The 25,344-nt window shown below is 57.2% G+C and overlaps 12 protein-coding genes across 12 annotated transcripts; 5 read left to right on the top strand and 7 right to left on the bottom strand.

The window, feature by feature from the left end:
- Positions 1–346: 346 nt before the first annotated feature.
- J7T54_006468 (Alcohol dehydrogenase-like protein) lies at positions 347–1,459 on the bottom strand (the record flags this gene model as incomplete). The annotated part of the gene is made up of 1 exon (XM_051502902.1): positions 347–1,459. The coding sequence occupies one exon, from the start codon at positions 1,457–1,459 to the stop codon at positions 347–349; it is 1,113 nt and encodes a 370-aa protein (XP_051365279.1).
- A 404-nt stretch (positions 1,460–1,863) lies between these two features.
- Positions 1,864–4,002, bottom strand: J7T54_006469 (putative transcriptional regulatory protein-like protein; the record flags this gene model as incomplete). The annotated part of the gene is made up of 1 exon (XM_051502904.1): positions 1,864–4,002. One exon carries the CDS (start codon positions 4,000–4,002, stop codon positions 1,864–1,866), a length of 2,139 nt encoding a protein of 712 aa, XP_051365280.1.
- A 372-nt stretch (positions 4,003–4,374) lies between these two features.
- On the bottom strand, positions 4,375–6,525 carry J7T54_006470 (uncharacterized protein; the record flags this gene model as incomplete). The annotated part of the gene is made up of 1 exon (XM_051502905.1): positions 4,375–6,525. One exon carries the CDS (start codon positions 6,523–6,525, stop codon positions 4,375–4,377), a length of 2,151 nt encoding a protein of 716 aa, XP_051365281.1.
- Positions 6,526–6,920: 395 nt separating this feature from the next.
- J7T54_006471 (uncharacterized protein) lies at positions 6,921–7,550 on the top strand (the record flags this gene model as incomplete). Its single annotated transcript, XM_051502906.1, has 1 exon — positions 6,921–7,550. The coding sequence occupies one exon, from the start codon at positions 6,921–6,923 to the stop codon at positions 7,548–7,550; it is 630 nt and encodes a 209-aa protein (XP_051365282.1).
- A 103-nt stretch (positions 7,551–7,653) lies between these two features.
- Positions 7,654–8,603, bottom strand: J7T54_006472 (uncharacterized protein; the record flags this gene model as incomplete). The annotated part of the gene is made up of 4 exons (XM_051502907.1): positions 7,654–7,969; positions 8,049–8,169; positions 8,217–8,267; positions 8,567–8,603. The coding sequence occupies 4 exons, from the start codon at positions 8,601–8,603 to the stop codon at positions 7,654–7,656; spliced, it is 525 nt and encodes a 174-aa protein (XP_051365283.1).
- A 1,285-nt stretch (positions 8,604–9,888) lies between these two features.
- J7T54_006473 (R3H domain-containing protein-like protein) lies at positions 9,889–12,351 on the top strand (the record flags this gene model as incomplete). The annotated part of the gene is made up of 5 exons (XM_051502908.1): positions 9,889–10,027; positions 10,085–10,718; positions 10,769–11,110; positions 11,161–11,240; positions 11,291–12,351. The coding sequence occupies 5 exons, from the start codon at positions 9,889–9,891 to the stop codon at positions 12,349–12,351; spliced, it is 2,256 nt and encodes a 751-aa protein (XP_051365284.1).
- Positions 12,352–12,754: 403 nt separating this feature from the next.
- Positions 12,755–13,893, bottom strand: J7T54_006474 (translation initiation factor 3 subunit F; the record flags this gene model as incomplete). Its single annotated transcript, XM_051502909.1, has 2 exons — positions 12,755–13,729; positions 13,786–13,893. The coding sequence occupies 2 exons, from the start codon at positions 13,891–13,893 to the stop codon at positions 12,755–12,757; spliced, it is 1,083 nt and encodes a 360-aa protein (XP_051365285.1).
- A 306-nt stretch (positions 13,894–14,199) lies between these two features.
- Positions 14,200–16,666, top strand: J7T54_006475 (U3 small nucleolar RNA-associated protein 25; the record flags this gene model as incomplete). The annotated part of the gene is made up of 4 exons (XM_051502910.1): positions 14,200–14,217; positions 14,527–14,539; positions 14,596–15,313; positions 15,370–16,666. 4 exons carry the CDS (start codon positions 14,200–14,202, stop codon positions 16,664–16,666), a joined length of 2,046 nt encoding a protein of 681 aa, XP_051365286.1.
- A 185-nt stretch (positions 16,667–16,851) lies between these two features.
- J7T54_006476 (54S ribosomal protein L8-like protein) lies at positions 16,852–17,717 on the bottom strand (the record flags this gene model as incomplete). Its single annotated transcript, XM_051502911.1, has 2 exons — positions 16,852–17,448; positions 17,502–17,717. The coding sequence occupies 2 exons, from the start codon at positions 17,715–17,717 to the stop codon at positions 16,852–16,854; spliced, it is 813 nt and encodes a 270-aa protein (XP_051365287.1).
- Positions 17,718–18,543: 826 nt separating this feature from the next.
- Positions 18,544–19,441, top strand: J7T54_006477 (uncharacterized protein; the record flags this gene model as incomplete). The annotated part of the gene is made up of 2 exons (XM_051502912.1): positions 18,544–18,564; positions 18,626–19,441. The coding sequence occupies 2 exons, from the start codon at positions 18,544–18,546 to the stop codon at positions 19,439–19,441; spliced, it is 837 nt and encodes a 278-aa protein (XP_051365288.1).
- A 672-nt stretch (positions 19,442–20,113) lies between these two features.
- Positions 20,114–21,339, top strand: J7T54_006478 (delta-aminolevulinic acid dehydratase; the record flags this gene model as incomplete). Its single annotated transcript, XM_051502913.1, has 2 exons — positions 20,114–20,374; positions 20,431–21,339. The coding sequence occupies 2 exons, from the start codon at positions 20,114–20,116 to the stop codon at positions 21,337–21,339; spliced, it is 1,170 nt and encodes a 389-aa protein (XP_051365289.1).
- A 1,214-nt stretch (positions 21,340–22,553) lies between these two features.
- J7T54_006479 (uncharacterized protein) lies at positions 22,554–24,507 on the bottom strand (the record flags this gene model as incomplete). Its single annotated transcript, XM_051502915.1, has 2 exons — positions 22,554–23,894; positions 23,953–24,507. The coding sequence occupies 2 exons, from the start codon at positions 24,505–24,507 to the stop codon at positions 22,554–22,556; spliced, it is 1,896 nt and encodes a 631-aa protein (XP_051365290.1).
- Positions 24,508–25,344: the final 837 nt, after the last annotated feature.

The raw sequence follows: 25,344 nt of genomic DNA on the forward strand, positions 1-25,344 counted from the left end.
GAAGCTGCTATCATACACCTGACGAAGGTCTGCCATCTATAGACAAGGCTACATAAGATACCCAGGCAAACAAATCTAGCGTGGGCAACAACATCAACAACAATAACAACAAGCAAGAGATCGCGATGGTCATGGGCAGGCGGGCAGGTTAAGCCTTTGACGCGATGCGGCGTGGCAGATTCCTTCAGATACTGTCCAGTCAGAAATCTTGATTGAATATTCACTGTTGTCACACGTGGTCGTGCGACCCAAAAGCCAGACCACCCGCGTTGTCAACATGCCCAAGCTCCAAGGGCCCAGCCATCTACGCCCATCTACGCCCATATCCGCGGCCATCTCCGCGCCCTCAAGGCTCGAGCACAATCTGCTCGCCCCAATTCGTTGCCGTCTCCGCCTCCGCGATGGCCTGCTGCCAGTCCTCCATCTTGTACGCCCGTACATTGTGGCCGGCCTCCTTGCCGAGCTTCACGACGCCAGACTCGATCATCTTGACCAGCGCGGCCGTCATCTCACGCGTGAACATGAACTGACCCTTGATGGCGATGTTGCGCGCCATGATGCTCATATAGGGGATGCTGACGTTTTCCATCGCACCTAGGAAGACGACACGGCCATGGCCACAGAGCACCTTCAGGCCAGCGTGTAGGTGCGACGGACTGGCCGCGGCCTCATGCGGCGAGACGTCGATCAGTGCGTCAGCCATGCCCTGTGGACACGCGGCACGGATGGCCTTCGCATCCGCGTCGACATCGCCAGTCAGCTCGACGGGTCTGATCCTGGCGTGCCGTGCGGTGAGCGGCTCGAGTTTGGCAGCGGAGCGGGTGAGCGCGACGACGTGGCAGCCGATCTGGGCGGCGAGCTCGACGACGGCGCCTGAGAAATGCCCCGTGGCAGGACAGACGATGACGGTCTCGCCGGCGCGGAGGGCGGCGGATGAAACGCCGCCGTTGGCGACAGCGAGGCGGTCAATGTACTCGAGCTGGCCCAGGGTGTAGGCCATGGTGCCGCAGAGGAGGGACTCGTTCAGGGGCACGCAGTTCTCCTGGGGCACGGTGGCGACGTCGGCCCAGAGACCGGGCCACGCCTTGAAGAGTTTCTTGGACTGGGAGGCGCCCAGGTCGGAGAAGCCGAGGAGGACCTGGCTGTTGGTGTGGTCGTCTCGCGCGGTGATGAAGCCGCTGACATAGACGAGCTGTCCCTTTGCAAGGGACACGGCGTCCGGGCCCACGTCGATGACGCGTGCTATGGCCGAGTTTCCGGGGACGTAGGGGGCCGTGACAGGCAGGACGCGCTTCCCGGCGAAGCTGGCCTTGTTGTGAGGGCGGGTGGTGGTGGAGAGGATGCGGACGACGGCGCTGCCGTGGGCGGTAGGGGTCTGGATGGGCTCCGACTTGAGGACGAGTGGCTGCTCGGGAGTCTCGAAGACGAGGGCGTGACGAGTGGTGGGCGCCGAAGACATGGTTGCTAGACTATCTCAGTTTGGTCTTGTGGCGAGTGTGTCAATTGTCGTCTTTGTGGATGGGAGCTTCCTCAGGAGTTGAGAAGGAGATCCTAGGCGAGGTAGCAGTGGCCTTTTATATTTCCTGGGGCCGGTCTATTCTGGCAGCCTGCTTGTATATATTGCCACGGTATTCGCGGACTGGACCGGGTCGTTCCAATACACCGCGCGACTTCTCGTGAGTCTGATGACGATAGTCCATCCGGAGCGGCTGAGACGGGGTTGAGTATTTCTCAATCGGGTAATATATGTACGCCTAAGTCCGACCTCACGGGGTTTAGGGAGGACACTCTCTTGCCCATGGTACCGTTTATGGAAATATCTCTCCCATGGTCAGAATCTCCATCGGGTCGTATCGTAGGTAACTATCTATAGAGTTCTGCCGTCATTGTCAATATCTCAGGAAGCTTCATGGGTTCAGCGCCGGGGGGATGGGGGCCTACCCAGTCCAGCCCTTCAACATCGTTGAAGAAGCTCTCCATTGGCAGCGTTGCATCAAATCCGACACTGCCTTCCGGGAACCCGTGGGAACCTGTTGGCAGGACACCGTCAGACCACGGATTCCTCTCGGACGCCTTCTCAGGCTCCTCCTCCTGGGCATGTGTCGTTCGACACAGCGTGTCCGACTCCGACTGCCAGCCTGGAGAATCTACGCAGCGCAGCATGGCTTTCAAGATCCTCTTGACATGCGCAGCATCGGCCGAGGTGTCGCTTCGGGTCTCCCACATCTTCTGCGTGGAACGCAGGACTTGCGTGCAATGTGCCCTCTCTTCCTGACTGGCCCTTTGGCAGCACTCACAAGCCGGGCTTGCGCAGGGGAACACGTACGGCATCTGGTCGTAGTCGTGCAGTTCCAGAACAAGGATCATGGCCGCTATCAGGAAGCTGAACAGGGAAAGGCTGGACACCATGAAACGGTCCTCGTACAGACGCCCGCCAGGCTGCGTCTCGCTATACACGTCCACTTGCATCGCAATCAGCTGCAACGCCGACTCACGGCAAATCGCAAGGGCATGCGTGTAGATGCCGGACTGGCCCCGGCTCGACAGGAACGACCTCATCAGTACACATCGAGAGGTGTGGTACGTCATCTCGAGCATGTTCCTGTGGTAGATGGTGTGGCTGGCGTCGGTGAAGGACGACTCGCGTATGGGCCTGTACTTGAGGCACGCTGGGACATTCTCGTGCCACTTGTCCAGCGCTGTGCCCAACGCTGCCGCGTCGGCTGCCGTTCCGCGTTTGATGCCAAGTGCGTGTCGTACAACGGGATGGAGTATATGCAACAGTCGATACTTTGTAATGTAGGCCAGTATGGGCAGTGGCTCCGTCGCTGGCCGGGGCACTAACTTCATGCTGTTCTCATCAAAGTCTTCGTCGGCCATGTTCAAAGGGAGAGCAGTGTCACAAGTGTCCTCGTGGATCATGGGTGGCATCCCCTGCTGGATGGACCATAGCAGATCGTAGGACATGATGGTGAACCACACCCTGCGCCTCATTTCCGCTTCAAAGAGGCTTATCTTGGCAGAGACCTTGTGTGCTTCTCGATGGTAGCCATGGCGCTGCGCCATCCTGACAACGGTGCCAAACATGGTCCACAAGGTGGCGTCGCTGTCCTGTCCATGAATGTGCCGCGAGTGAACGTGAGCAATGAGGGCTTCCACAGAGTGCGGGCTTCCTTTGAGGTACTGGCCCGTGACGAGGCATTTGGCTGCCATGTTCATGTACAATGAGGCATCCCGGCTCTCTGGGCCCGAGGACAGCGATATAGTCTTGACAAGGGTAATTTTGATTCCACAACTCATGATCGAGAATAGAATACTGATCCAGCACATGCTTATTGAGGTTGGGTCGGCCCAGAACTTGTCGTACTGGCGGCGGAACTGCCCAGGATGGATAAAAGGTATCGACATGAACTTGGCATTCAAGTACGCCGAGATGAGCTTGTCGACATCCGTGCGCGACGGGAGAACCTGCAAGATCTCATCCATCGTCGTCCTGGATGACCCGCACAAAATGTCTGTCACGTCCAAGACATCCGACTCTGGTCCTTGGTCACTATCTTCCGCCTCGAGCGCACTTTGTATGTCGTGGATATTGTCGACCACAGAGGCCCACGACGTCGGCCCTCGATACTCCAACCGCGCCGCGTCCTCTGCCCGAGAGGTATGCACGTCGACATGGCCATCCTGGACGTGCACGCCGTGCCTGGCGCCCGTCTGCTCCTCGGCGAGCTGCTTCACCAGCGCTTCCAGCTTGCTCAGGCGGTCCTGCACCTCGGTGCGGTTTTGCCCTGGGTTGGCGGCGGCGGCAGAGGCGGTTGGGCCGAAATGACAGCTTGGTGCGTCGCCTCTCTTCTCGCACGCGGCGCACGGCTGCCGGCGGTCACATCGCGACTTGCGCTTCTGGCAGGCGGTGCATGACACGGGCTGCCTGTTGCGCTTGATCCGGCGCGGCTCGGAGGCGCGGAAGACCGTCGTGAATTGCGAGAGACCTGGGTCCGGCATGTTTGATAGATGTTATCGTTCACATTTGGGAATCTGCCACAGGAGCGCTTCGGGACATGAGGAACTCGTGCTGCGCAATTTTGCAGGATGACAGGAGTAAGCAGAGGTTGAAGGTCGAGGGGCGGCACCATGAGTCGCTGGCCATCGCGGTGCGACTCTGGCCATCGCGGTGGAACACATGATGCGCTACGAGGGCCGCAATCACGCTGCTGGTCATAGAATGTGGCAGATCTCAATTCGAGCTACTTAATTGGTCTTGTTGGTCCTGCCACTATTGTATCATGAAATATGCTTGTGCCAGGGCTTGTAGCTGGTAGTGTCTACACCAAGTCACAGCGTTCATGGCCACTGCTGTCTGTGGCTCTGTCTAGTCTACACAAAGGTCGGCTTCGGAATCTCTCTCGTCTCAACGAGCTTCTCTGCTTCATCCCGACCCTGCGCCACCTCCGCGTCGGCGACATCGTTCTGCTGGCGAATCTGCTCCACCAAGTCCGCCGCCCGGTTCACGTGCACGTCACCACCGAGGCGCGTAACGGCCTTGGCCGTGTGCGCGTCCGGCACCAGGCCAGCCTCTCCCAGCTCACGGAGAGCGGCAATGGCCTTGGAGTCCTCCTTGCTGGTGGCATAGCGCTTGATCAGCAGGTTGAAGACGGCTGCATTGGGCTTGACCCCGGCCTCCGTCATCACTGCCTTGACCTTGTCGGCAATATCCACGCGCCCTAGCCTGTGCAGCCCGTCGAGGAGGATGGCGTACGTGTGCGCGTTGGGTAGCGCCCTTGGCGTCTTGAGCATGTCGGCGAGGACCTGAAGCGCCGGCCGCAGCAAGACGTCATGAGACAGCATGACCTGAAGGAAAGCATTGTGTACAAGAGGGCCGTGCTCTGCGATCATTTTGAAGGCGAGGCTGCTGGGGTCGTGAAGACTGCCCTTGAAGTGGTAGTAGAATGGCGCGATCTCGGAGCCTTTGCGCAAGGACTTTAGGTAGCCCCTCAGCATGAAGCTCAGACTCCCAACGTCGAGTGGGGAGTATTGGTCTTCTGCTCTGGATTTCGATCCAAAGAGGGTCTCTACCATTCCCGTCAGAGCATGGGCAGAGTGGCCCTGTGGTATACCCTGCCGTTGCCTCTCGGCGGCATCGTGCAGTCTCTGCTGTAGACTGTCATCAGGTATGAAGCGACGGAGTTCCTGCATGGCAAACGTCTTGCCGTAAACGTTGAGCATGAGATCGAATGTCACCGATGACCACGCATTGTGCTCCACGTGGCCGTCCCGGGCTTCAGCCTCCCCAAGGAAGTAGAGCGCGTTCAATGTTTGCTGCGTAACATACAAGTCATCCTTGGTGTGCTGCCGGGCGAGCTCCAGAATGTGCTGTACGTTCTCCACCCTGTGCTTGGTTTTGAGAGCGGCAAAACGCAAAACGCCCAGCGCGACGCGGTCGAAACGGACGCCAATTCGCGAAAATGCCTTGGCGACCTCCAGGACCTCGTCGTACTCGTGCCTGCTCATGAGGTTCTGGAAGAAGGCCGTCAGGGTGATTACATTCGGCTTGTAGCCCCTTTGTACAAAGAACTCGACGGCTTTTGAAGGCAGAAACTCGTCGCCTGGCGTAGGCGCGTCTCTGGGCGTTTGAACCTTGCTCATGGAATTGGTGAGCAGAGCGGTGATGACACTGGCGTACCGAGGCTGGTCAAATTTGACGTTCTTCAGTGCGAGCCCCTTGAGGATATAAAACGCCTTCGCGCTGGTCTCGCCACCTCCGCGTCGAGCGAGACTGCTGGCAAAGTGCAGAGCGGTGTTGGGGTGCGTCCGTACGCCGGCATTCTTGAGAGCCTCCCAGGAGTGCAGAGCTTGTTCCGGCGTGAAGTTGCGAGCCAACTTGCCGAGAACCCTCTGAGGAAGAGCTTGGAACTCGGGAGGCAGGTCTCCGAGGATTGTCATCAAAACCTTGTACCCCTTGTCCCTCATCTCTTTCCAGGTGGCATCTGCTCCTCCAAGCTGCTTGCGATAGCGGGACAAATAGCCGGAAAAGACGTCGAGGGCCTGTGCGACCTCCTGCTGCGGAGGCCATCGCTTCATTGTGGCGTCGAGGACATGGGCAATCGAGCCAGGATCGGCTCTGACTGTCTCCGCCAGCATGGGCGTCCAGTACGCCTCACGCTCGTCATGGCTCAGTGCTGCCCAGTTGTCCCGGAGAAGGTCGAGATCCGGGCTGAACTGGCGCCAGGTCCCCTCAATTTTCTTGTTGGAGGCAGTGAATCGATGCCAGTTTCGCTTCAATCCGCCCTCGTCCGGTTCTTCGAGGAAGCTTTCGTCTTGTGGAGGGACATGCTCGATACGATATTGCTCGGTATCGCGCTGCAGCGCCTCTTGCTTGGCAACGAATTCTTCCGCATCAGACCAGCGGCTTGAGTGTGTGGCGCTGGACGAGGAGGACTGGCGGTTGAGGATCGTAGGGGCACGGCGAGCAACGATCGATGGTGTCGGCAGCCGACGCGCGCAGGTGCGGCATAAAGAGGCAGTCATACTGCTTCAAGTTAAGCATCCACAAGGTGAGATCCTCATATGATCTGGAATTGAATGAATGGAAGCACGGGGGCCAACGATGGAGTCGCTGTAGGTTGATGAACTTCCGCGACAAGATTTCGGGGGTTGAGTTCTCAGGTCCAGTCCGCCTGAAGTGGAGCCGCTGGCCATTAGCGTCTGGGCGCCCAAACACCTGCATCTGGAGGGAGTCCTGGACATCATGACCCACCTTCTTTTTCCAAACATCGAAACACCACCAAAGTCAAGACTGTTCTCGCGATCATAGTCTGAAGCACGCTTTGCGACACTTGCCATTGTCTCACATTCGTCCTTGACAATCTGCAAAGCCCTTTTTATCGATATCAGGATTGTGTCCGCTTGCTGTTGCATCCACAATGTCTTCTCAATCGAATCTGAGCGCCGCTGCCGACGATCGAAAGGCTCGTCTGGCCAACCTGCGCAATCTCAAGCGCAAACAACCCACAGACGAGATTGTCGCCCCCGAGTCGACTCGCTCGCCATCGCCGCCAGCTCCCGAGAAAGACCTGTCGTCGCTGCACCTATCCGGGCGCAACTATGACCCAGAAACCAGAGGGCCCAAACTCGGGTTCGAGGCACCGCCAACATTGGCCGAGGACAAGGCTACGCTCGAGGAGCAAGCAGCACAACTGGAACAGGAGGCGCGTCTGCGCGCAGAAGAAGCGACACGGGACGACAAGGGGATTGATCTCTTCAAGCTACAGCCCAGGAAGCCGAACTGGGATTTAAAACGCGATCTCGAGAAGAAGATGGAAATCCTCAATGTACGGACAGACAACGCCATTGCTCGCTTGGTACGAGAGAGAATCGCAGCCGCCCAGCAGGCAAAAAAGAAAACCAATGGTCTGGAGAAGGAAAAGATGGACGGGGAAGCGGCTGGGGTGGACGGCGTCACACTGGTAGAGGGACTACGTATGAGAGAGAAGGAGGAGGAGGAGGAGGAACGACGAGAAAAGGCCGAGGCCGAAGCGGAGAACGCGGCTTGAGCACTCATGTTTGCCAAATTACTATTGCCCGCGCATATCGTACAAAGGCACCACCGCGCACCGTCCCACCGTCCCACGGCTTATACCGGCACGATCTCTACCCTCAAGGAGCCCTGGACCGGGTCAATGCTACACGTTTGCTGAAGGGGCTCAGGCTACGCTCCCGCTGCTGTCCTGGGCCCTCGAGGCCAGCCCGATTATCTCTCTGCGGCTCAGACTCGCGCTTGTCCTCGCGATAGCGCGGCCTGTTGGCATCTGGCGACCTTGATGTATCTCTGTGACGGGGCCGCGAATCTCTGGATCCTTTGGACACGGAAGAGAACCTTCGTTCCCGGCGCGTGGTCCTATTGCCGTCATATCTTCGAGGAGGCGAGTCATCTCGGGAGCGATAGTTCTCGACGGGCTGCCGTGGCGGAGACCTGCTATTCCTCGAGGATGGTCTCTGTCGCCCAGGGACGGGAGACATGCTGCGATTGGGCCGGTGCTCCACCACTTCACCACGGCGCGGAGACGGTGATCTGGATTGCGAGTCTGATGGACTTCTGCGGCGCGTGCTCCTTGAGCTCCTGGTTGATATAGTCGCGACAGATTCTGAAGATGCCGAGCGCGAGCGTTGCCTCTTCGGTGCAGAGCGCAGCATGTCATCGTCGCTGTCCTCCAACTCACGCTTTCTTGCCCTTTCAGCCTCCAGCTTTGCAATCTCTTCATCCGCGATTCCTTTTCTGTAACACCGTTAGCGAGCCAAACTACGCCTGTAGCCCAATCAACAAGACCGACTTTTTCTCCAAAACTTCAAGCTTGTCACTCTCAAGCTTCGGTGCTAGCTTGGGGTTTCGCAACTGCTGTGAGCGAGATGGCCGCGAAACGTAAGGTCTTTCCTGCGCCGATGCCTTGCACTCGTACGAGTAGTGGCGTTGGTCATGTCAGGCTGTGTGTACTTGTAGATGGACGGATTGGACGGATCATGAACATATCTCGTTTTAGACATTTTTGACACTGAACGCTGGCGGGCGTACCTCTCGAAGGTCCCCCGCGTCCCGTGTAGCCGAACATGGCGAATAATGTGCTGATGGCTCTTTCCAGAGATCGCGTAGTTTGTTATTCTTGGGAAGACAAGTCAGTTCGAGATGAAGTGAGGCAGACGTCGATGTAAATGCCGTCAAACTGATCCCAGGTCTGAGTCGTCCCGAGAACGTGGTACGTAGCAGCATAATCTTCATCACGTGATCAGTGTTACCTTTCGGTTGGAAAGGCTAGAGCGCCTTGATCCTTGGTGCAGGTTCAGCCAGCCTGGGCGGTCTTGCACTGCAATCCAGTGATTCATTAGTCGATCAGAATGAATTGTTGGTCCTCATTAACAGTCACTGCTCAAAAGCTTGTTTCTGGTGTGATTACTAAGCTCGCAAGCAGCAGCAAGGCGACGGGCTGGAACTGAGGCTGATGGTGGGTTCTGCCGGCGCTAGATTCACCACCTTTTGAATTCCGTGAATGTTCCCGACACCAAACTCTCCCACTCTGAAAAGCAACTGGGTTGGGACTCGCTTCAGTACCATCCCCTACAAGTCGACCTCTACTCGGTACCGGAAACAGTCCATCTCTCTGTGGTCTCACATCCGAGCTGGCCCGATGGCCCGCTAATTGATTGACCTTCAGCTCCTTGCATATTGTCGGACGCCTTGCGCTGGAACGCCTCCCCACCATCGACTATCCACGTCGACCTCGCATCCCGCAACATCTTTGTGCGCAGTCGTCGATCAGGGCTGAGACATGGGCGCTTGAAAAAGGTATGCTTTCCATCAAAGTCTTGGTGCCCCTTCCAGAAGCGCTACCCCCTCCTGAGGCTCGTAGCCTAGTCTGGGCAACGACATATACCATTGTGCTTCGATTTGTCCTTTCGCATCATCCCACTGACAATGTCCACAGCATAATCGACATAACGACTTGCGAAGACTCAATGACGACCTATAATATTCAGCATTTGTCTCGACGATGAACCACGCGCTCACGACTTCGTTGTTCCGCCCTGTTTCAACTCCTTTCGCCTACTAATTTGATCACGCCTTTCCATCCTTCATTCTCGTCCGAAAGGCTTTCGTAACACGCTCCCCTGAGATTGTTTGTCTCGATAAATTCCCAGAACCAGTCACTGATTTTTGCCGTGTGGACACGACACTCACACGGGCTCCTTGGTGCGCTTGGATATTATTTGGTTGTCGATCAGACTTAGCTTGCCAATGTCTGCGAAAGCTAACAAGCCGTCATTCGCCCGGGTATGAACTCTGTCTTCCTTTCCGACCATGCGTTTCTAATTCACAAGCAGGTGGCAGCAGCTAAAACAATGGCGGAACCCCCTTCGACTTCGACACCTCAGATCGGCGGGGACGGCAAGGAGAACCGGCCCCCAATGTCAACACAACCTCCCACCGGCCAGACGGTTGACTCGCACAGCGTTCCTGTGGTCGTGAGTGGCACCAGAGGTCGGGACGCGAGTAGTAGACCTATTGAGCAACGGCCTTTGACCGTGGACAATGTAGCAGAGTCTCTGGGCGGTGTCCAACTCAACACGCACCTCCAAGGATGCAAGGAGTCGGTTGACGAAGGGGCAGGCAACATGCATTTGAGCAGGCCAGCGATCGTGAGTCGGGAGAGCGCTCTTTCAGACTGTTCGCAGCGTGCCGATTCTAGTTCCGAACTTGGCACAAAGCCGCCTAGTCTTGACGGGAAAAGTATCACCTCCGGGACCACCTTTGCTCTGGACGAGAAGGAGTCACTGCGGCCTGACGACAGCGCCAGTGTGATGGCAGCAGGTGACGACGATGAGGTCTTTTCTGTCCGGGGGTCGATCTTCGCCGGTTCACGTATGGGATCGGATCTTGCGGCTCGCGCCAGGGGTATTCAGTTAGGCGACATGCCCGATCGCCGGCTCATGCAGGCCACGCCAGCCAGCTCGGGTCCTGGTGTTCTCACACCTCACAGCAACGCTTCTGAGCAGCAGGCGCGCGGCGTACTGCCTCCATTGACAGGTTCTTCGGCGCCTCCTGACGCACTTGATGTCATCTATCGCCAAGCGCCTGACGACAAATTGATTGACGCCATGAGAGACCAAAAGGACAGACTTTACCTGCTCAGGGTCGAGGCTCTTCTGATCAATTTCGTGGAAAACTCCAAGTATGTTGGGTCCACCTCTGCCCGCGACCATCTACTGACTATTTTCGCAGTAAACCGTTTGAAGACGTGGTAGCTGGCAATTCCTTCTACAGAATGTTGGCACACAAGTTGGCCGACTACTACCACATGACGCATTCTTACGAGCCCAGCAAAGACGCTGTGCGCATCTTCCGGACCCCTTTTTGTCGAGTTCCGACTTCACTCGCCAACTGGAACCCTGAGCCCAAGGCGGAAGAGAAGGAAGAGTCGCCCCCGATGATTCTACCCAAGAAGATCATGCGCAGAGGCCAGGAGGATGAGACAGGCACAGGCAGCGCGGCACCGTCCAAGCCAGCTTCGGAATCAGGCACAGATTCGAAAGAGGGCAAAGAAAAGTCCCAGTCCGGCCAAAAGTGAGTGGAAAGCTGTCACAGTAAACTATGCCAGGATACTAATATAGTAGACTGACTCGCGAAGAACGCGAAGAGATTTACAAATTAGCGCGTGAGCGTATCTTCGGATCCGCCGAGGACAGTGCCCAGGGTGAGTCCTATTCTCGGTCTTTGACCCTGTACCTTATTGACACCATCCAGATGCAGACAAGGACAATGGTGTCTCAAGGACCAGCTCGGTCTCGGCCAGCAACAATAAAACAGCCCAAGGCAAGGCTCGTCGCGGTGCAAGGCATCGGCGTGACGACTCTGATGGTTTCGACTCCCGAAACAACTACACGCCGTACTGGTCTCCGCAGCAGGCAGCCTGGGGCACTGGCTATGGTCAGGGTTTGCCATCACACGCCAGCATGCAGCAACTGTACAACTCAGGCATGGCACCAGGCTATGCGCTCAATGTTGCGGGACATCCCAACATGCCAGGGGCAGTACCTGGTATGGCACCTAGTACGCCCCAAGGGGCGCCCGCCGGTCAAGGGTATCCCACCTATCCCGTGGCGCAGGCACAGTACCCGCCGCATGCGCAACCCCAGAGGTTTCCGAGCAGTGGCAGTCCGTACGTCCCATCAACACCGGGAACGCCTCAGCAGCAGCAGCAGCAGCAAGGCTGGGGTCCCGCGCCCTCATCACCTGCGGGCTACCAGCCAAAAGGAGGCAGTCCCAGCATTCCGTATGCTTTTGGCCAGCTCCCTGCGCACATGAATCCTCATGACCCCAAGTCGCAGCATCCTATTCCCGGAAGCTACAACCGGAACCACAGCTTCAACCCCAAAACCCAGTCTTTCGTGCCGGGGAGCGTAGGGATGCCTCCAGGGCCAGGGCCGCAGCCACCGTTCACGGCGCCTACATCGCACCATGGAAGTCCCCAGATAGGGTCCACGGCGCCTGCGTTCCCATACCAGGCAGGGCCTCCACAACCCTACAACGGGGGATATGGCATGGTACGGCAGGCTTCAAACACCTCGGCCCCCGGCTATCAGACAGCCCAAATGCCCCCTATGTATGGCCAATATCAGCAGCCTACGCAGCCCGGCCTTCAGCAGATGCCCTTGCAGCACGTATCCTCAAACCAATTCCCTCATACCTCACGACCGCATGCCTCACAGCAGCCGGCACACCACCCTCCCCCTCCAAACTTCAACCACCTGCCAACATACGGCAACCCGGCAAGCCTTCCACAAAAGCCGGCCAATGGATTCTAGAAAGCATCAGACGGTGTTGGGGCACTTATCATGAGCCGCGTACAGGGCTTTTCATGAAGCATTTTAGCATTTTGGCGTTATCAGGGCGGTGCGGGTGTGGAAAAGAAAAGACGAATTCTGAGAATAAGGAACGCCGTATGGCAAATGTATTCCACAGAGCAGGTACACACATCATCGGCTCGAGGGGTTTACAGAATGAAATCATCATTCCATGAATGACGAGTCTCGCGTATTTTTATTTTTTGACAATCTTTCTTTTTCAATTTTTTTGGCTATAAATCCCAGCGGTCAAAGAATTTTCTCTTTTTGACCTTCCGCAACGCCTAAGTAAGCAGTATAGGAACACTATGCCAATTGAATGCCTGAACCCGCCATTTGTCGTTCTATCGTCAAAGCTAACGCCCTATTCCGCAGGCTCACGTGGCTCCCGGGGCTCACGCTGTTGACCACCTCCCCTGCCTCCACCGCGGCCTCCTCGGCCGCCACGCTTGCCACCGCCGCGCTGACCGTCCTTGTCACCCTCGTTCTTGTTGTCGCCCTCCTTCTCGCCAATCTGGATATTCGCCGTGGCTAACCTCTGCGCGAGATCGATCTGCGTGCGGATGGTGTTGGCCAGGTAGCCGACCATGAGGACGTCCTGGATGTGGTTGTTGAAGTCGTGCTCAATCTGCTCAGGGTCCACCTTGGGCGCCAGGGACAGGGTGCTCATGAGGAACTGAGCCAGCGCAGCGTTGGGCTCCTCGTCCTCGTCCAGCACGCCGTTGACCCATTCGCTGACACGGTCGAGGAGGCCGATGGTTTGCTCGATGGATGCGCCGAGGGCCTCAATGTCCGAAACGAGAGGGGCGTTCCGGTTCTCATTGTCCTTGGCGGCCGAGATGGCGCCCAGGGCAGAGCGCTCCGCGTCGCCGTAGAGCATTTTGTGGGGGACCTGCATGAACAGGCAGCTCTCGGCCGCGCGCTCCGAGTTGACGGCCACGGGGGCGGAGATGTAGCATCGGGTCTCGATGGCGGTGCTGGGGTCGGTCGAGACAGTCAGGTGAATCGCGGGGTGGGGGAAAGTGCCGGTGTCTGGGCTGCCGAAGAAGTTCTGGATGAGGGCGCTGAAACTGTTGAGCTCAAGCGAGGTGGTGTACCAGCCGAGCAGGGCCTCACGCGGGTTGGCCTTGAGGGTTAGGGCGAGCATGTTCTTCTGGTATTCGACGTCCACCTCAACCTGGTCCTCCTCCTCGGTGTGCGGGATGCCAAAGCAAGACCGGACTTCGACTTCGGTGCCGTCCTCGGATCGGGTGCCCACGAGGGCGCCGATGACGCGGCTGGGCTGGGACGCATCACGGACGTCTCGTCGGGTAGCGTGGTCGAGGATCGAGAGGATGGCCTGGGCAATGTGGTCAGAGAAGAACGGCACAGCATCGACTCGAGAGTATAATGTACCTGAGGCTGGATGCTGACACCAAGCGGGGCAATGCTCGACTGAAGCCCGGCCTGTTGAGGACCCAGGGGGCGCGAGAGATGCATGAATCTCTCCGTGACAGCGGCCATGCTGGGCAATAGCGTGGTAGTCGCTGGCTGTGAGGGAGGATTTTAGGTGGTGATGTCGAGTGGTGTGGAGGACGTTTTTGCGGTATGGAGAGGATCTTCTTTTGTTGCGATGGAGGGGCCTGTCTGGGCGTTCCAGGAGCCTGGGGCCCACAGTTTTTCGCGACGACGGCAAGTTACGACTGTTCCCAAGCAACTTGTTGGCAAATTTGTGTGCCGACGTCGCGCCTGCAAAGTCTACCCGGGGGTTGTGCGCGCTAAGATAAGATAAGAGCTGTGGCGCAGGAAAAGTCGAGGCAGCCCCACAGAATGTGGCTGGACTACTCTGTACATCCTTAGCCTGAGCAGGGATCCTGTGAACTTTTCTGTGAGCTTGATGAGAGACCCAGAACTCATTGAACTTTGTACAGCAATCGCTTCTACTTTTTTTTTTTTTTTGGCTTCTGATTCAGATACGGCAGGTCATCAAGTATACCCAGCCAAGCCAAAACATCATGGGACCTCGAGGTAGAGGCGGTGGCTTCCGAGCTCGTGGTTCGCGTGGACGGGGAGGTCGAGGGCGTGGTGCAGGCAGAGGCCGGGGAAAAGTCACAAGCCGATGGGGCCCGAACAGCCGTTTTGACGGGGCTCGTCTAGAAGTACAAGACGAGTAAGTTGAACTCACTGCAGGCATACGCTGGATGGAATTGCTAACTCTGAAAAGAGACGGAACTTCTGGGTCTGAGGATAATGAAGACGCTGCTGGGTCTGTGGACGAGGACATGTTGGAAGATGATGACGATGAAGAGGCTGCGCCAGTGCGACCGTACGTGGCTCTTCTTCAAGGGTTCACGGATGATAATGCTCCAAACGCAAAGCGTCGCAAGCTCGACCACTCATCCTCGAAGGCGGCAAACATCGACATGGAAGCGCCGGAGGACGGGAATGATGACGAGAGCGAAGATGAGGGCAAGACCCAAGATGCAGATGCCGTCGATGAGCCAGAAGATGCCGGGCCGGAGATGGACGAACAACCACTGGAAGATGACTCTTCTGATGGCGAGGAGGAGGCGACGGACCCATTCGACATCCACTTTGCTCGCCCTGACGAGGAGAAGAGTGCAATGTCTGTCAAGGCTGCGAAATCTGGCGAGTGGACAACAAAGCGGGCTCTGTTCAAGCCCTGGAGGGCCACGTTTCAACAGCCGGGGACGGACGCCAACATGGAGATACCATCGCATACAACGAGTCTGGAGCCGTATGGCTTGAAGAAGAAACTCAAGGAAACCGCCGCGAAACATCTGACAAACCTGAGCGAGGTCGAGCAGGGGATTGCACCGATGCTTTTTGGCTATCGGGATATCCTGCATTGCGATCGCACAGTCAAGGATTCACAAGCGCTGCGGCGCATGGTTTGCTTGCACGCGTTAAATCATGTCTTCAAGTGAGTTGCTCTTTTCCCCTGCGTATTATCCTAGTTGCTGACAATCGAAGAACAAGAGACAAGGTCATCAAAAACAATTACAAGCTCGCAAAAGAGAGCGACAATGCGGAGCTCGACCTCCGCGACCAAGGCTTCACACGCCCGAAAGTTCTGTTTTTGCTGCCCACTAGGAATTCGTGTGCTCGTATGATCAACGTGCTGCGCGATCTGTGCGAGCCTGATCAGCAGGAGAACAGGAAGCGGTTCGACGAGTCCTACATTGACAAGCAGAACACGTTCGGCCAGGATCGGCCCATTGACTTTAGAGACTTGTTCGAAGGCAACGACGACGACATGTTCCGCCTGGGCGTCAAGTTTACGCGCAAGACGATGAAGTACTTTGCGCAGTTCTACAATTCCGACATACTCTTTGCGAGTCCCCTGGGACTACGGATGGCCATTGGTTCCGAAGAGGAGAAGAAAAAGGTCGACTACGACTTTCTGAGCTCGATCGAGATGGTGGTTATGGATCAGTCCGACGCCCTCCTGATGCAAAACTGGGAGCACATTGAATTCATTTTCGAGCACCTGAACCTGCAGCCCAAGGACGCACACGACTGTGATTTTAGTCGTGTCCGGAGCTGGTACCTGGAAGACTGGGCCAAGTACTTCCGCCAGACCGTCATCCTGTCGGCATTCAACACCCCTGAACTCACCGAGCTGTTCCGAACCCGCTGCCAGAACTGGCAGGGCAAGGCGCGCCTGCAGCTGGAGTACGCGGGGAACCTGCAGCAACTCGGCGTCAAGGCCAAGCAGACATTTTCGCGGTTCCAGGCTCCGTCGCCAGACAAGGACCCCGATGCCCGGTTCAAGTACTTTACGAGCGCAATCGTGCCGGGCCTCGTCAAGCGGGCCAAGGACGCGACGGGGACGCTGATCTACATCCCATCCTACCTGGACTTTGTGCGCGTGCGCAACTACTTTGCGAATGCGCAGGAGGTCCTGAGCCTGAGCTTTGGCGCCATTTCCGAGTACTCGGACGTTCCCGAGGCATCGCGCGCCAGGTCACACTTCCTCAACGGCAGGCATCGTGTGCTCCTCTACACGGAGAGAGCCCATCACTTCCGCCGGTACCAGCTGCGTGGTGTCCACCGGGTCATCTTCTACGGCCTACCCGACAACCCCATCTTCTACAAGGAGATTGCCGGGGGCTACCTCGGGAAGAGCGAGGAAGATATGAGGATCGAGCCGGGCCAGGGCAGCGTCAGGGTCATGTTCTCCAAGTACGATGTAATGAAGTTGGAGCGGACCGTGGGTTCCAAGAGGGTCGGAAAGATGATACAAGACCGTGGCGATACGTTTGACTTTGTCTAGGTAGCTGGGCTTATCAGCATTTGTTGAGACAGCGACATTGAATATTGCTCGACATGTACAGCTGCGATTGCATTGGGCCTGTCCTGACACCCAAAGACTAACTCGTTGTATCGGGTACATAATTTTGTACATGGGGCCATTGCCTCGCCCTTTCATCTATTGATACATTTCCTTACCCGACATGCTCACGCCATGGACCCCTTGCCTTTCCTGAATGATTTGGGCACGATTTGCTCCGCCCACGCCGCCGTTCTCCGCTTCTCCTCGGCAGCCACCTGCGCGCCCTCGGCCTCCAAGTTCGTCCCTTCGCCGTCGAGGGGGGTGACGGGCTTCTGCGCCCGCAGCGTCGCCCGGGAGACGTACTCTTGTGTGTCCGGGATCTTGAAGGCGGGGGGCCTGGGCGTCACGGACCGGTTGGCGGACTGTGTCTGGTGCAGGATCTTGTCGACGAGGCTGGTCTTGCCCTCGGTGTGCCTCTGGAGGAAGCGCTGCACCATGTCCTCAAAGGGCTGCGTGCCGCGGAACTGGGTGACCTTTTTGACGTTGAGGGCGGTGACGGACGTCGGGGCGCGGCGGAGGAGGCGGTCGCGCGCGACGGTCTTGGCCGTCATCATGAAGCGCGAGTCTTTGGGTCCGTCGACGAATTCGAGAATGGCCGCCTCGGCTTGATCGTCCTTCTTCTTGATCGGCTCGGTGCGCACGACACGGGTGTAGCCTCCTTCGCGGGTGAGATATCGGCTTCGTAGCTCGCCAAAGACTTTGGACATGTATGAGTGTGGTTCCTGTTCTTCGTCAGACCTGGCCGCTAGTATCCGTCTATCTCCTTGGTACGCACGTAGAGCATGGCCTCGACGGATTTCCGGCTCGTCGAATTGTCCTTTTTGCTCAAGGTGATAAGCTTCTCGGCCACGCGCTGGGCCTCCTTGGCCTTGGCGTATGTGGTCTGGAGGTGCTCATGGTGGACGAGCTGTGTGACGAGACCGCGCAGCAGGGCCTGTCGCGCGGACGAGTTTCGACTGAGGTGTCTGTATTTGACTGTGCCACCCGCCATTGTGCTGAATGGTCCGGCGGTTTCTTCGATCGGAGGATGGGGAGGGATGCGGGTTCGTGATGAAGGGGTCGTGGACTATTGTAGAGGTTGAATTTGTTCGCGACGAGCTCCACTAGTGCATATTTGGACTAGCGTATCTACCTGAATCTCTGAAGCTACCTTACCCTGTAGCATCGCCCGCCCACCACCTTGACGATCGCGCCTAATCCTGAATCTTGATAGGCATGCAATGACTGACATGATTATGTTCAGGTTTAAGATGCGCTCTTGGTATCTAAATCATGCCTTGACGTGCTGTCTTATTGTGTGGCTCCAAGAGTGGGAAGGCTGGATAAAAGTCAATAGCACTGTGTAACTATGTCCTGGTCAACCTCCTTTTCTCTTTGTATAATGTCACTTCATATGTTATGTTGGCCAAATGCACATCAGCACGGCGCCAAAAAGTGCTAGAACTCCAATTTTCATCAAGTATACATGTACTTTAATCTAAAGCGACTGTCAACTTGAACGATCTACGTACTGCTACTGGGACAAAGCAAGCGGCATGAGAGATGATACCGGGTAGGCCACCGGCCCAAGCTTCCGGAACTTTTCGTCCACCGAAAGCTGGCTACCTTACGTCAATCCGTGAACAGCCGCCCAACCTTTCTACCGTTGCTACAACGCCCAGGCACAGACTCCAGCAGGCCAATTGAGAGCTGGAACGAACCGAAATACCCAAAGGAGTATTTCGATTGCGAGCGTGTTGCAATCTTCCTCAGACCGCGTCGAACCGCACACAATTACCTCATCGCATCGCTCCCTGCCAACTAACTTTTCGGTCACCATGGGCTTCACCACGGGTTTTGTAAGTTTCGCCCTGTGCCCAGGGTATCCAGGCCAAATAACGGTAGCTAACATGCACGCAGACCGGCGGTGTCGCCCTTACCCTCTCGGTGGCCTACCTCTCCGTCCTGACGCACCAGCGCAACCGCGAACAGCAAGGTGCCGCCCTCCGTGCGCAAGCGTTGGCCCTCCAGTCTCTCGTGGACCCAATCCCCCAACCGCTGCCGCCGACGAGGTCAGAGGTGGCCGCGGAGCAGCGCGCGCACACGGTCGAGGTCGCCAAGGATCGCTGGAATCACGAGATCGAGAACGCAGTGCACTGGGCGCAGAACACAGACTGGGACGGCGTGAGGGAGCGCATCGAGAAGGAATCTACGAGGTTATGGACCAAGCTGACGGGGGAGACGCCGGCTGAGGAGGTCGAATGGGTCAAGGAGACGGCCAAGGTCAAGGCGGCCGATGTCACGGGCGGCGTGGCCGATGCGGCGAGAGCGGCATACAGCAATGCCAAGGCCAAGGGGCTGAGCGTGGAAGAGGCGGCGGAGAACAAGGCGCTCGAGGCGCGACTTAGGTTTGACAAGACGGCGACCAAGGTCGAGTGGGCGGCCGAGGACAAGGCTGTCGAGGCCCGGGGCGCGTTGGCATCGGCGTGGGAGAGCGGCAAGGACAAGGCCACGGAGCTTGCTGACAAGGCAAAGGCAGCCGTCGGTGCCGCCGAGGACAAGATGGAGCCTACAGCTGACGGCAAGATCGTGCCTGGGACCACAGCCGTGGAAAAGGCGCTGCATGAGCGGTACTTGCGACCAGAGGCCAAGGTGAACAAGACGGTCTCGGAGGCGTTGAGCGAGAGGTACATTGCACTGAGCGAGAGGGACAATACGGTGCTCAGGGGCGTTTGAGTGGTTGGGGGGTTCATATTAGAATGTAGCAGTGAACGGCATGGTTCCCTTTGTATCAGGGCATAGATCAATCAATGTACATGTACGCACGACATGCGCTCACTGTTATCAAGACCCCGCGATGACAGTCGAAAAGCATACCTTATCTGGGAGCATGTACCAGCTTCAGATCTCGCTTGGGCTCCCAATTCAAGGCGCGTCCATCAATACCTGAGGAAGATACCCCAACGTTTGAGGTGGTGACGAATCCGAGGATATGCAACAATGACCAAATCGGTGAATTTGATTGGATAACGAAGAATTCGTACGGCGCGGTTGACTCCGAAGCCGCCCCGAGTATAGCAAAATGGCCCGAGGGATGGCGAAGCCGACCGGCCTTCGTTGGTGGTGGCACAATTATGAACGTTTTTCTCGACAGGCGCGAATTCCCATCCTCCATCCTCCATCCTCCATCCTCTATCTGCCATCCTCCACGCATTGCGCCTCCGGCCCATCCTCTCGAATACCGGCATTCAACGCTTCTTCCCACTGCGGCTGTGAAAGTTGAAACCGACGGGACCGATATTGGTGTCTCAGGACAAGCCACCCTCCCGCCACTCAAATCACACTCGAACAGACAGGCCGCCATCTTCCCTCCGGTCATTTCAACCTCCCTCGCTGCCGCCATCCAACATGTCATTCTCCAGCCTCGTCCAAGACCTGAGCCTCCGCGACCGCGATGGTGGTGGTAATGGCCCTGCCCCCCGTCGTCCTGGTGCTCCTTCAGTCGCCTCCACCATCGACGATCGCACATCGCACATCTCGCGCGCCATGTCCTACGCCAGCACCTCCGCCACGAGCGTGAGCATCTCGGGCGACATCTCCAGCCAGCTCCACGGTGGCTACTTCCACCCCCTGGCTCGCTCGTGGCAAGCCGAGCGCCAGCTCACAAAGGTACGGAGCGACACACAGAACAGTAGTCAAAAAGCTGCAATGGCTAACCTGACCAGTCCATGCTCATCTACCCCCTCTTCGTCACCGACGGCGACGACGACATGATCCTCGTCCCCTCCCTGCCCGGCCAGCACCAGCTCAGCGTCAACAAGCTCGTGCCCTTCCTCGAACCCCTCGTCCGCAAGGGCCTCCGCTCCGTCATGCTCTTTGGCGTGCCCATGAAGCCTGGCACCAAGGATGCCCTCGGCAGCGCCGCCGACGACCCCGAGGGCCCCGTCGTCCGCGCCATCCGCCTCATTCGCCGTCGCTTCCCCCAGATCTTCATCTGCACCGACGTCTGCCTCTGCGAGTACACCTCCCACGGCCACTGCGGCATCCTGCGCGACGACGGCAGCTTAAACAACCAGCTCTCCGTCGACCGCATCTCCGACGTGGCGGTGGCCTATGCCAAGGCCGGCGCACACTGCGTTGCCCCCTCCGACATGAATGACGGGCGCATCCGTGCCATCAAGCTCAAGCTGATCGAGGAGGGCATCGCGCACAAGACCGTTCTCATGTCGTACTCGGCCAAGTTCTCCGGATGTCTCTACGGTCCCTTCCGCGACGCGGCTGGCTCTGTGCCTTCGTTCGGCGACCGCAAGTGCTACCAGCTGCCTCCCGGTGGTCGCGGGCTCGCCCGCCGTGCCATTCATCGCGACATTGGCGAGGGTGCCGATATCATCATGGTCAAGCCGGCGAGCCAGTATCTCGACATCATCAGTGACGCCAAGGACATTGGCAAGGATCTGCCTGTCGCGGCGTACCAGGTCAGCGGCGAATTTGCCATGATCCACGCGGGTGCCAAGGCGGGCGTTTTTGACCTGAAGACGATGGCGTTCGAGTCGACAGAGGGTATCCTGCGTGCTGGCGCGACCATTGTCGTCAGTTACTTTACCCCCCAGTTCTTGGACTGGCTCGAGCACTGAGGCAAGGTTGCACGTTATCAAATTTGGAAGCATGGGACGGCGTTTGGTGTCACTGGGCAGCAAAGGAAAGAGTCGAGCACGATTGATACGGATTACGAAGCACGTCTTTGGATTTTACACGCCACTCATTTTCGATAGAAAAGCGGTGTTGGTCTTCAGCATCATGATACCTACTGATTTACAACGCAATACAATCAACACATTTCACGTCCGAGCAGCGACTGCAATGGTCCCACAATGCAGCACTCTTCTGGTCGCTGGGCAAGACAGGATCGCATTCGGATCGTCTTCGGATCGTCTTCTCAAGTGCACCACTGCGATGCATTTTGTAGTAGGCGCACATGTCAGCAAGGCATGCTCTGGGCTTTCAGGCGCTTCTGACAATGCAGATCTTGAGTCTTCCAAGCGAACTCTTATGCTAAGGAACCGCTTATCCTTTTTGAAATCTGCGCAAGGCTGGTTACTCGACCAGAGACCGCACCTATGTGGCTGTATCCTGTGATGTGAGACCGCACCAGTCGTCATATGCCTCGCCTTGAATCCCCCGCGGCAGCCACCGTATTCCTCATCCAAAGGCGAGAGTTGAAGATAGCGATTACTTGAGCAAGGCTTCTGCACATCCATGGCAACGCTGGGCTGGGCCTTGTGGAAGCATGGCTTTGTCTGCTCACCCTACAATGGTATCATTCCTGGTCGCCAACAGGTGAGATGCTCACTGCCGATCAATTCTCGGCGCGTACTGAGTTGGACAACCTCACGCTGGGAAAGCAAATCGAGCTCGAAAGAGAAGAGCCCTCGGTGGCATCGCTGTACCTGCCATGATGCCAGGTTGACATCTAGCTACCAGGTAGTCAGTCGGAGGGAAGAAGGAAATGGCAAGCCTCCACATACATGAACCAGTACTCCTGGGACCAGCAGATGGAAGCCACCTTTGTCCAGATAACTGCCGGCGGACTCCTGAGACATCAAGTTGATGAACAAGTAATGAGCGTAAGAGGGATTCTCTGGAGTTGCTTGAGGTTCAGGGGCTATTTGTTCCTGCCGTTCTCTTCGACGGCACTTGCTCCCCACGTACGATGAACGGCCATGGACAGTCATTTTCATCAGAGCGACAAGGCATTTGAGGTGGCTGGCACCTCTCCATCTGCCAGGTGGGGGGAGCTACTATCATACAATTATTCTGTAATACTGCAAAACGATAAGCTCGCCCTTGCTCATACCCCCGAGACGGATGTCTCTGGCATCTTTCTGTCTTCCTCCACAACCGCTTCCGGGTTGGGCCGTTGGTATACCATCTTGCCATTTACCCACGTCTCAAGGATATGTCTGTCATCAAACTGGTCCATGACCGCCTCTGGATCGTCAATGAGATGCTGGGTGAAGGCATCCTTGTCGATGACCACCCAATCCCCCCAGTTCCCAGGCCTGATCCGACCCGCCTTGTGCTCTAGAAACGAGCCAGCCGCGGGATGCACCGTGATGCCAGCCAGTGCTTGCATCTGCGTCACTGCCTCCTTCTTGAACGGTCGCTCGCCGTCCGCATCGTTGTGGTCACGATTATAGCTCGCCGCCGCGAGGATATCGCGCAACGGACTGGGGGGTGTCACGGGAAAATCTGAGCCGATGATGGGAAGGTTTGCGCGGAGGGAACCATGACGGTAGCCGTATTTCTCATAACGCTCCTTTCCGAGGCGCTCCTCGGCAATGGGAGCATCGGCTACTGCGTGGGAAGGCTGCAGCGACGGGATGATACCCAGGTCTCTCATGCGCACCTGGTCATCTGGGTGTATGATTTGAGCGTGCTCGATGCGGTGGCGCTTCAAGTTCATCTGACACTCTCGCAGCTGTGCTTTCGTCTCCGTCTCGGGACAGGTGTGTCTGAGGGCATTCTCCAAGGCGTCAATGGCGAGGCGGTTGGCGTAGTCGCCGATGGCGTGGATGTTGACCTGGTAGCCCGCCTGCGCCCACTGGAGAGCGACGTCTCGGAGGTCCTCGGGCGGGAGGAGCAGACTGCCGTTGGTGTTGGGGCTGTCGGTGTAGGGTTCGAGCATGGCGCTGCCCCATGAGCCGAGGGCGCCATCGGCAAAAAGCTTGACGGAACGGACGCTGAGCTTCCCGTCCGGCCTCGTGAACTGGGGCACCTGCTCCGCGCAGAAGGTGTTGCGCTCCACGCACTCAATCATGGCGTACACCTTGAGCGTCCAGTCTGGATCTGCTGATGCCAACTCTTCGTAGAGCTGGATGGTGTTGGGGCGGGCCCCTGCGTCGTGCATGCCCACGATGCCCACCCTGTGAAGGGCCTGGATGGCGGTCTTTACCTCTGCGACCAGGTCTGTTCGTGTGGGCTTTGGGCGGAGAGGCGTGATGATGTCCATGGCCTTGTCGCAGAAGACGCCTCGACCGGGGTCGGTGACGATGAGGCCACCCTCGATCTCATCGGGTAGGTCCGGGGGTAGGAGTTTGAGCACAGCGTTTGACACGAGGGCGCAGTGGACGTCTGAGCGGTCGAGCATGATGTAGAGACCCTGCAGCTCAGGATCTTGCTCAAAGTCGTCCTTCCCACTATCAGTGCCAGGTCACAAGAGGCGTACGAGGAGGGTAATGCCAACTTACAGCCATGGGCATACGTCCAATGACACCTTGGTCCCAGCCGACGCCCCTGATCCATTTCTCCGCCGTGCCAATCTTGCTCCCGTGTTCTCGGACGTATTTTTTCACCCTGTTGCGGAGGTCCCGCGGCGAGTCGACATCAAACAGGTCCACCGTGTGTAGGAACTCGCCGTACTGCGCGAGGTGGCCATGTCCATCCCACAAGCCCGGCACGGCAACAGCATTGACTCTCTGTATGTGGTCGAAGGGCTCACCCTGCGAGCCGACATCAAGAAAAATTCCAGTATCTGGATCAACAGTGAAGCACTCGGCCTCACCAAGATCAGGATCCAAGGTGTAGACTTTTCTGTAGCAGTGTGGCTGCGCGGCCTGGCCAGTGCCTTGCTGTGCCTCCCATGGGTATTCGATATGAGGCAGCACGTTGTCGTAGGCGTAGACAGCGTCTTCTGTGCCGGCCTCTTGGGCGTATGTCTGGCAGGCGGTGAGGGCGAGGGCGAGGGCGAGGGCGAGGGCGAGGGCGAGTGCAGCGGCGGCCCAGCCCCGTCTTGAACATATCATGGCCCAGCGATGTCCTGACCGCAATGCCAAGCCAATCAGATGGTGTTGAGGTAGGTAAAGGTGAGAGTCAGGTTATCGGAAAGTCAACGCCCAGGAACGAGGGCTAGACGTGATACAGACTAGAGTGGTACCGATGCTGTGGGCCGATAACGCAGAAAAGCGGTAGATCAGAGCTAGTGAGGATCTGGGGTGCCAATCTGGGCGGATAAAGGGGTTGATTAAACTCACATCCATCATCACGATCCTGTCATGAAGAATCTTCTCGAAGATCATTGCGATCGCTGGGCATCTTGGTCCAACACTGTTTTGAAATGTGGTCATCAACCATTCGTAGCAGCTTTTGGGCGACAGCTTGGAAGGTACCTGATGAGTCAACTTATCTCATTATCAACACGCAAAAAGACATTAGTTGATGAGATGAGAGTGTGATTACTCCTACGTGATTTCCTAGTAACTTCAACGCATTTCTGTGCTTGATCAAAAGGCAGCCTTCATGAGCGTACAGGATACCCAGAACAGTCAATTCCGTCTAGTTAACTACAGTGACAGGCATCCGCGCTTGCAAGCGAACCGGATGTTTCAACATATCCCGCCCCCGACGGCCCCCTCTGCCGGCATTACAGCACTGGAGCCAGGAACGAGGTGACCAAATTCATCATCAAAAGTGTGCATGCTGACATGCCGACATGTGGGCGGATTCGCACGTTCGCAGAGCGGGGATGAGGAGGGGTGCGCATGAAGCAGACGTGATCTGACCCCAGGGCCCGAACAACGCGGTGACCGAGGTAGCTGCCCACCCCTTTGCCCCATGTAAATACCGGCTCCTTCGCGCGTATA

The sequence above is a fragment of the Emericellopsis cladophorae genome (assembly GCF_022114955.1).
Source record: "Emericellopsis cladophorae strain MUM 19.33 chromosome Unknown NODE_4_length_1054762_cov_117_872525, whole genome shotgun sequence".
Lineage (NCBI taxonomy): Eukaryota > Fungi > Ascomycota > Sordariomycetes > Hypocreales > Bionectriaceae > Emericellopsis > Emericellopsis cladophorae.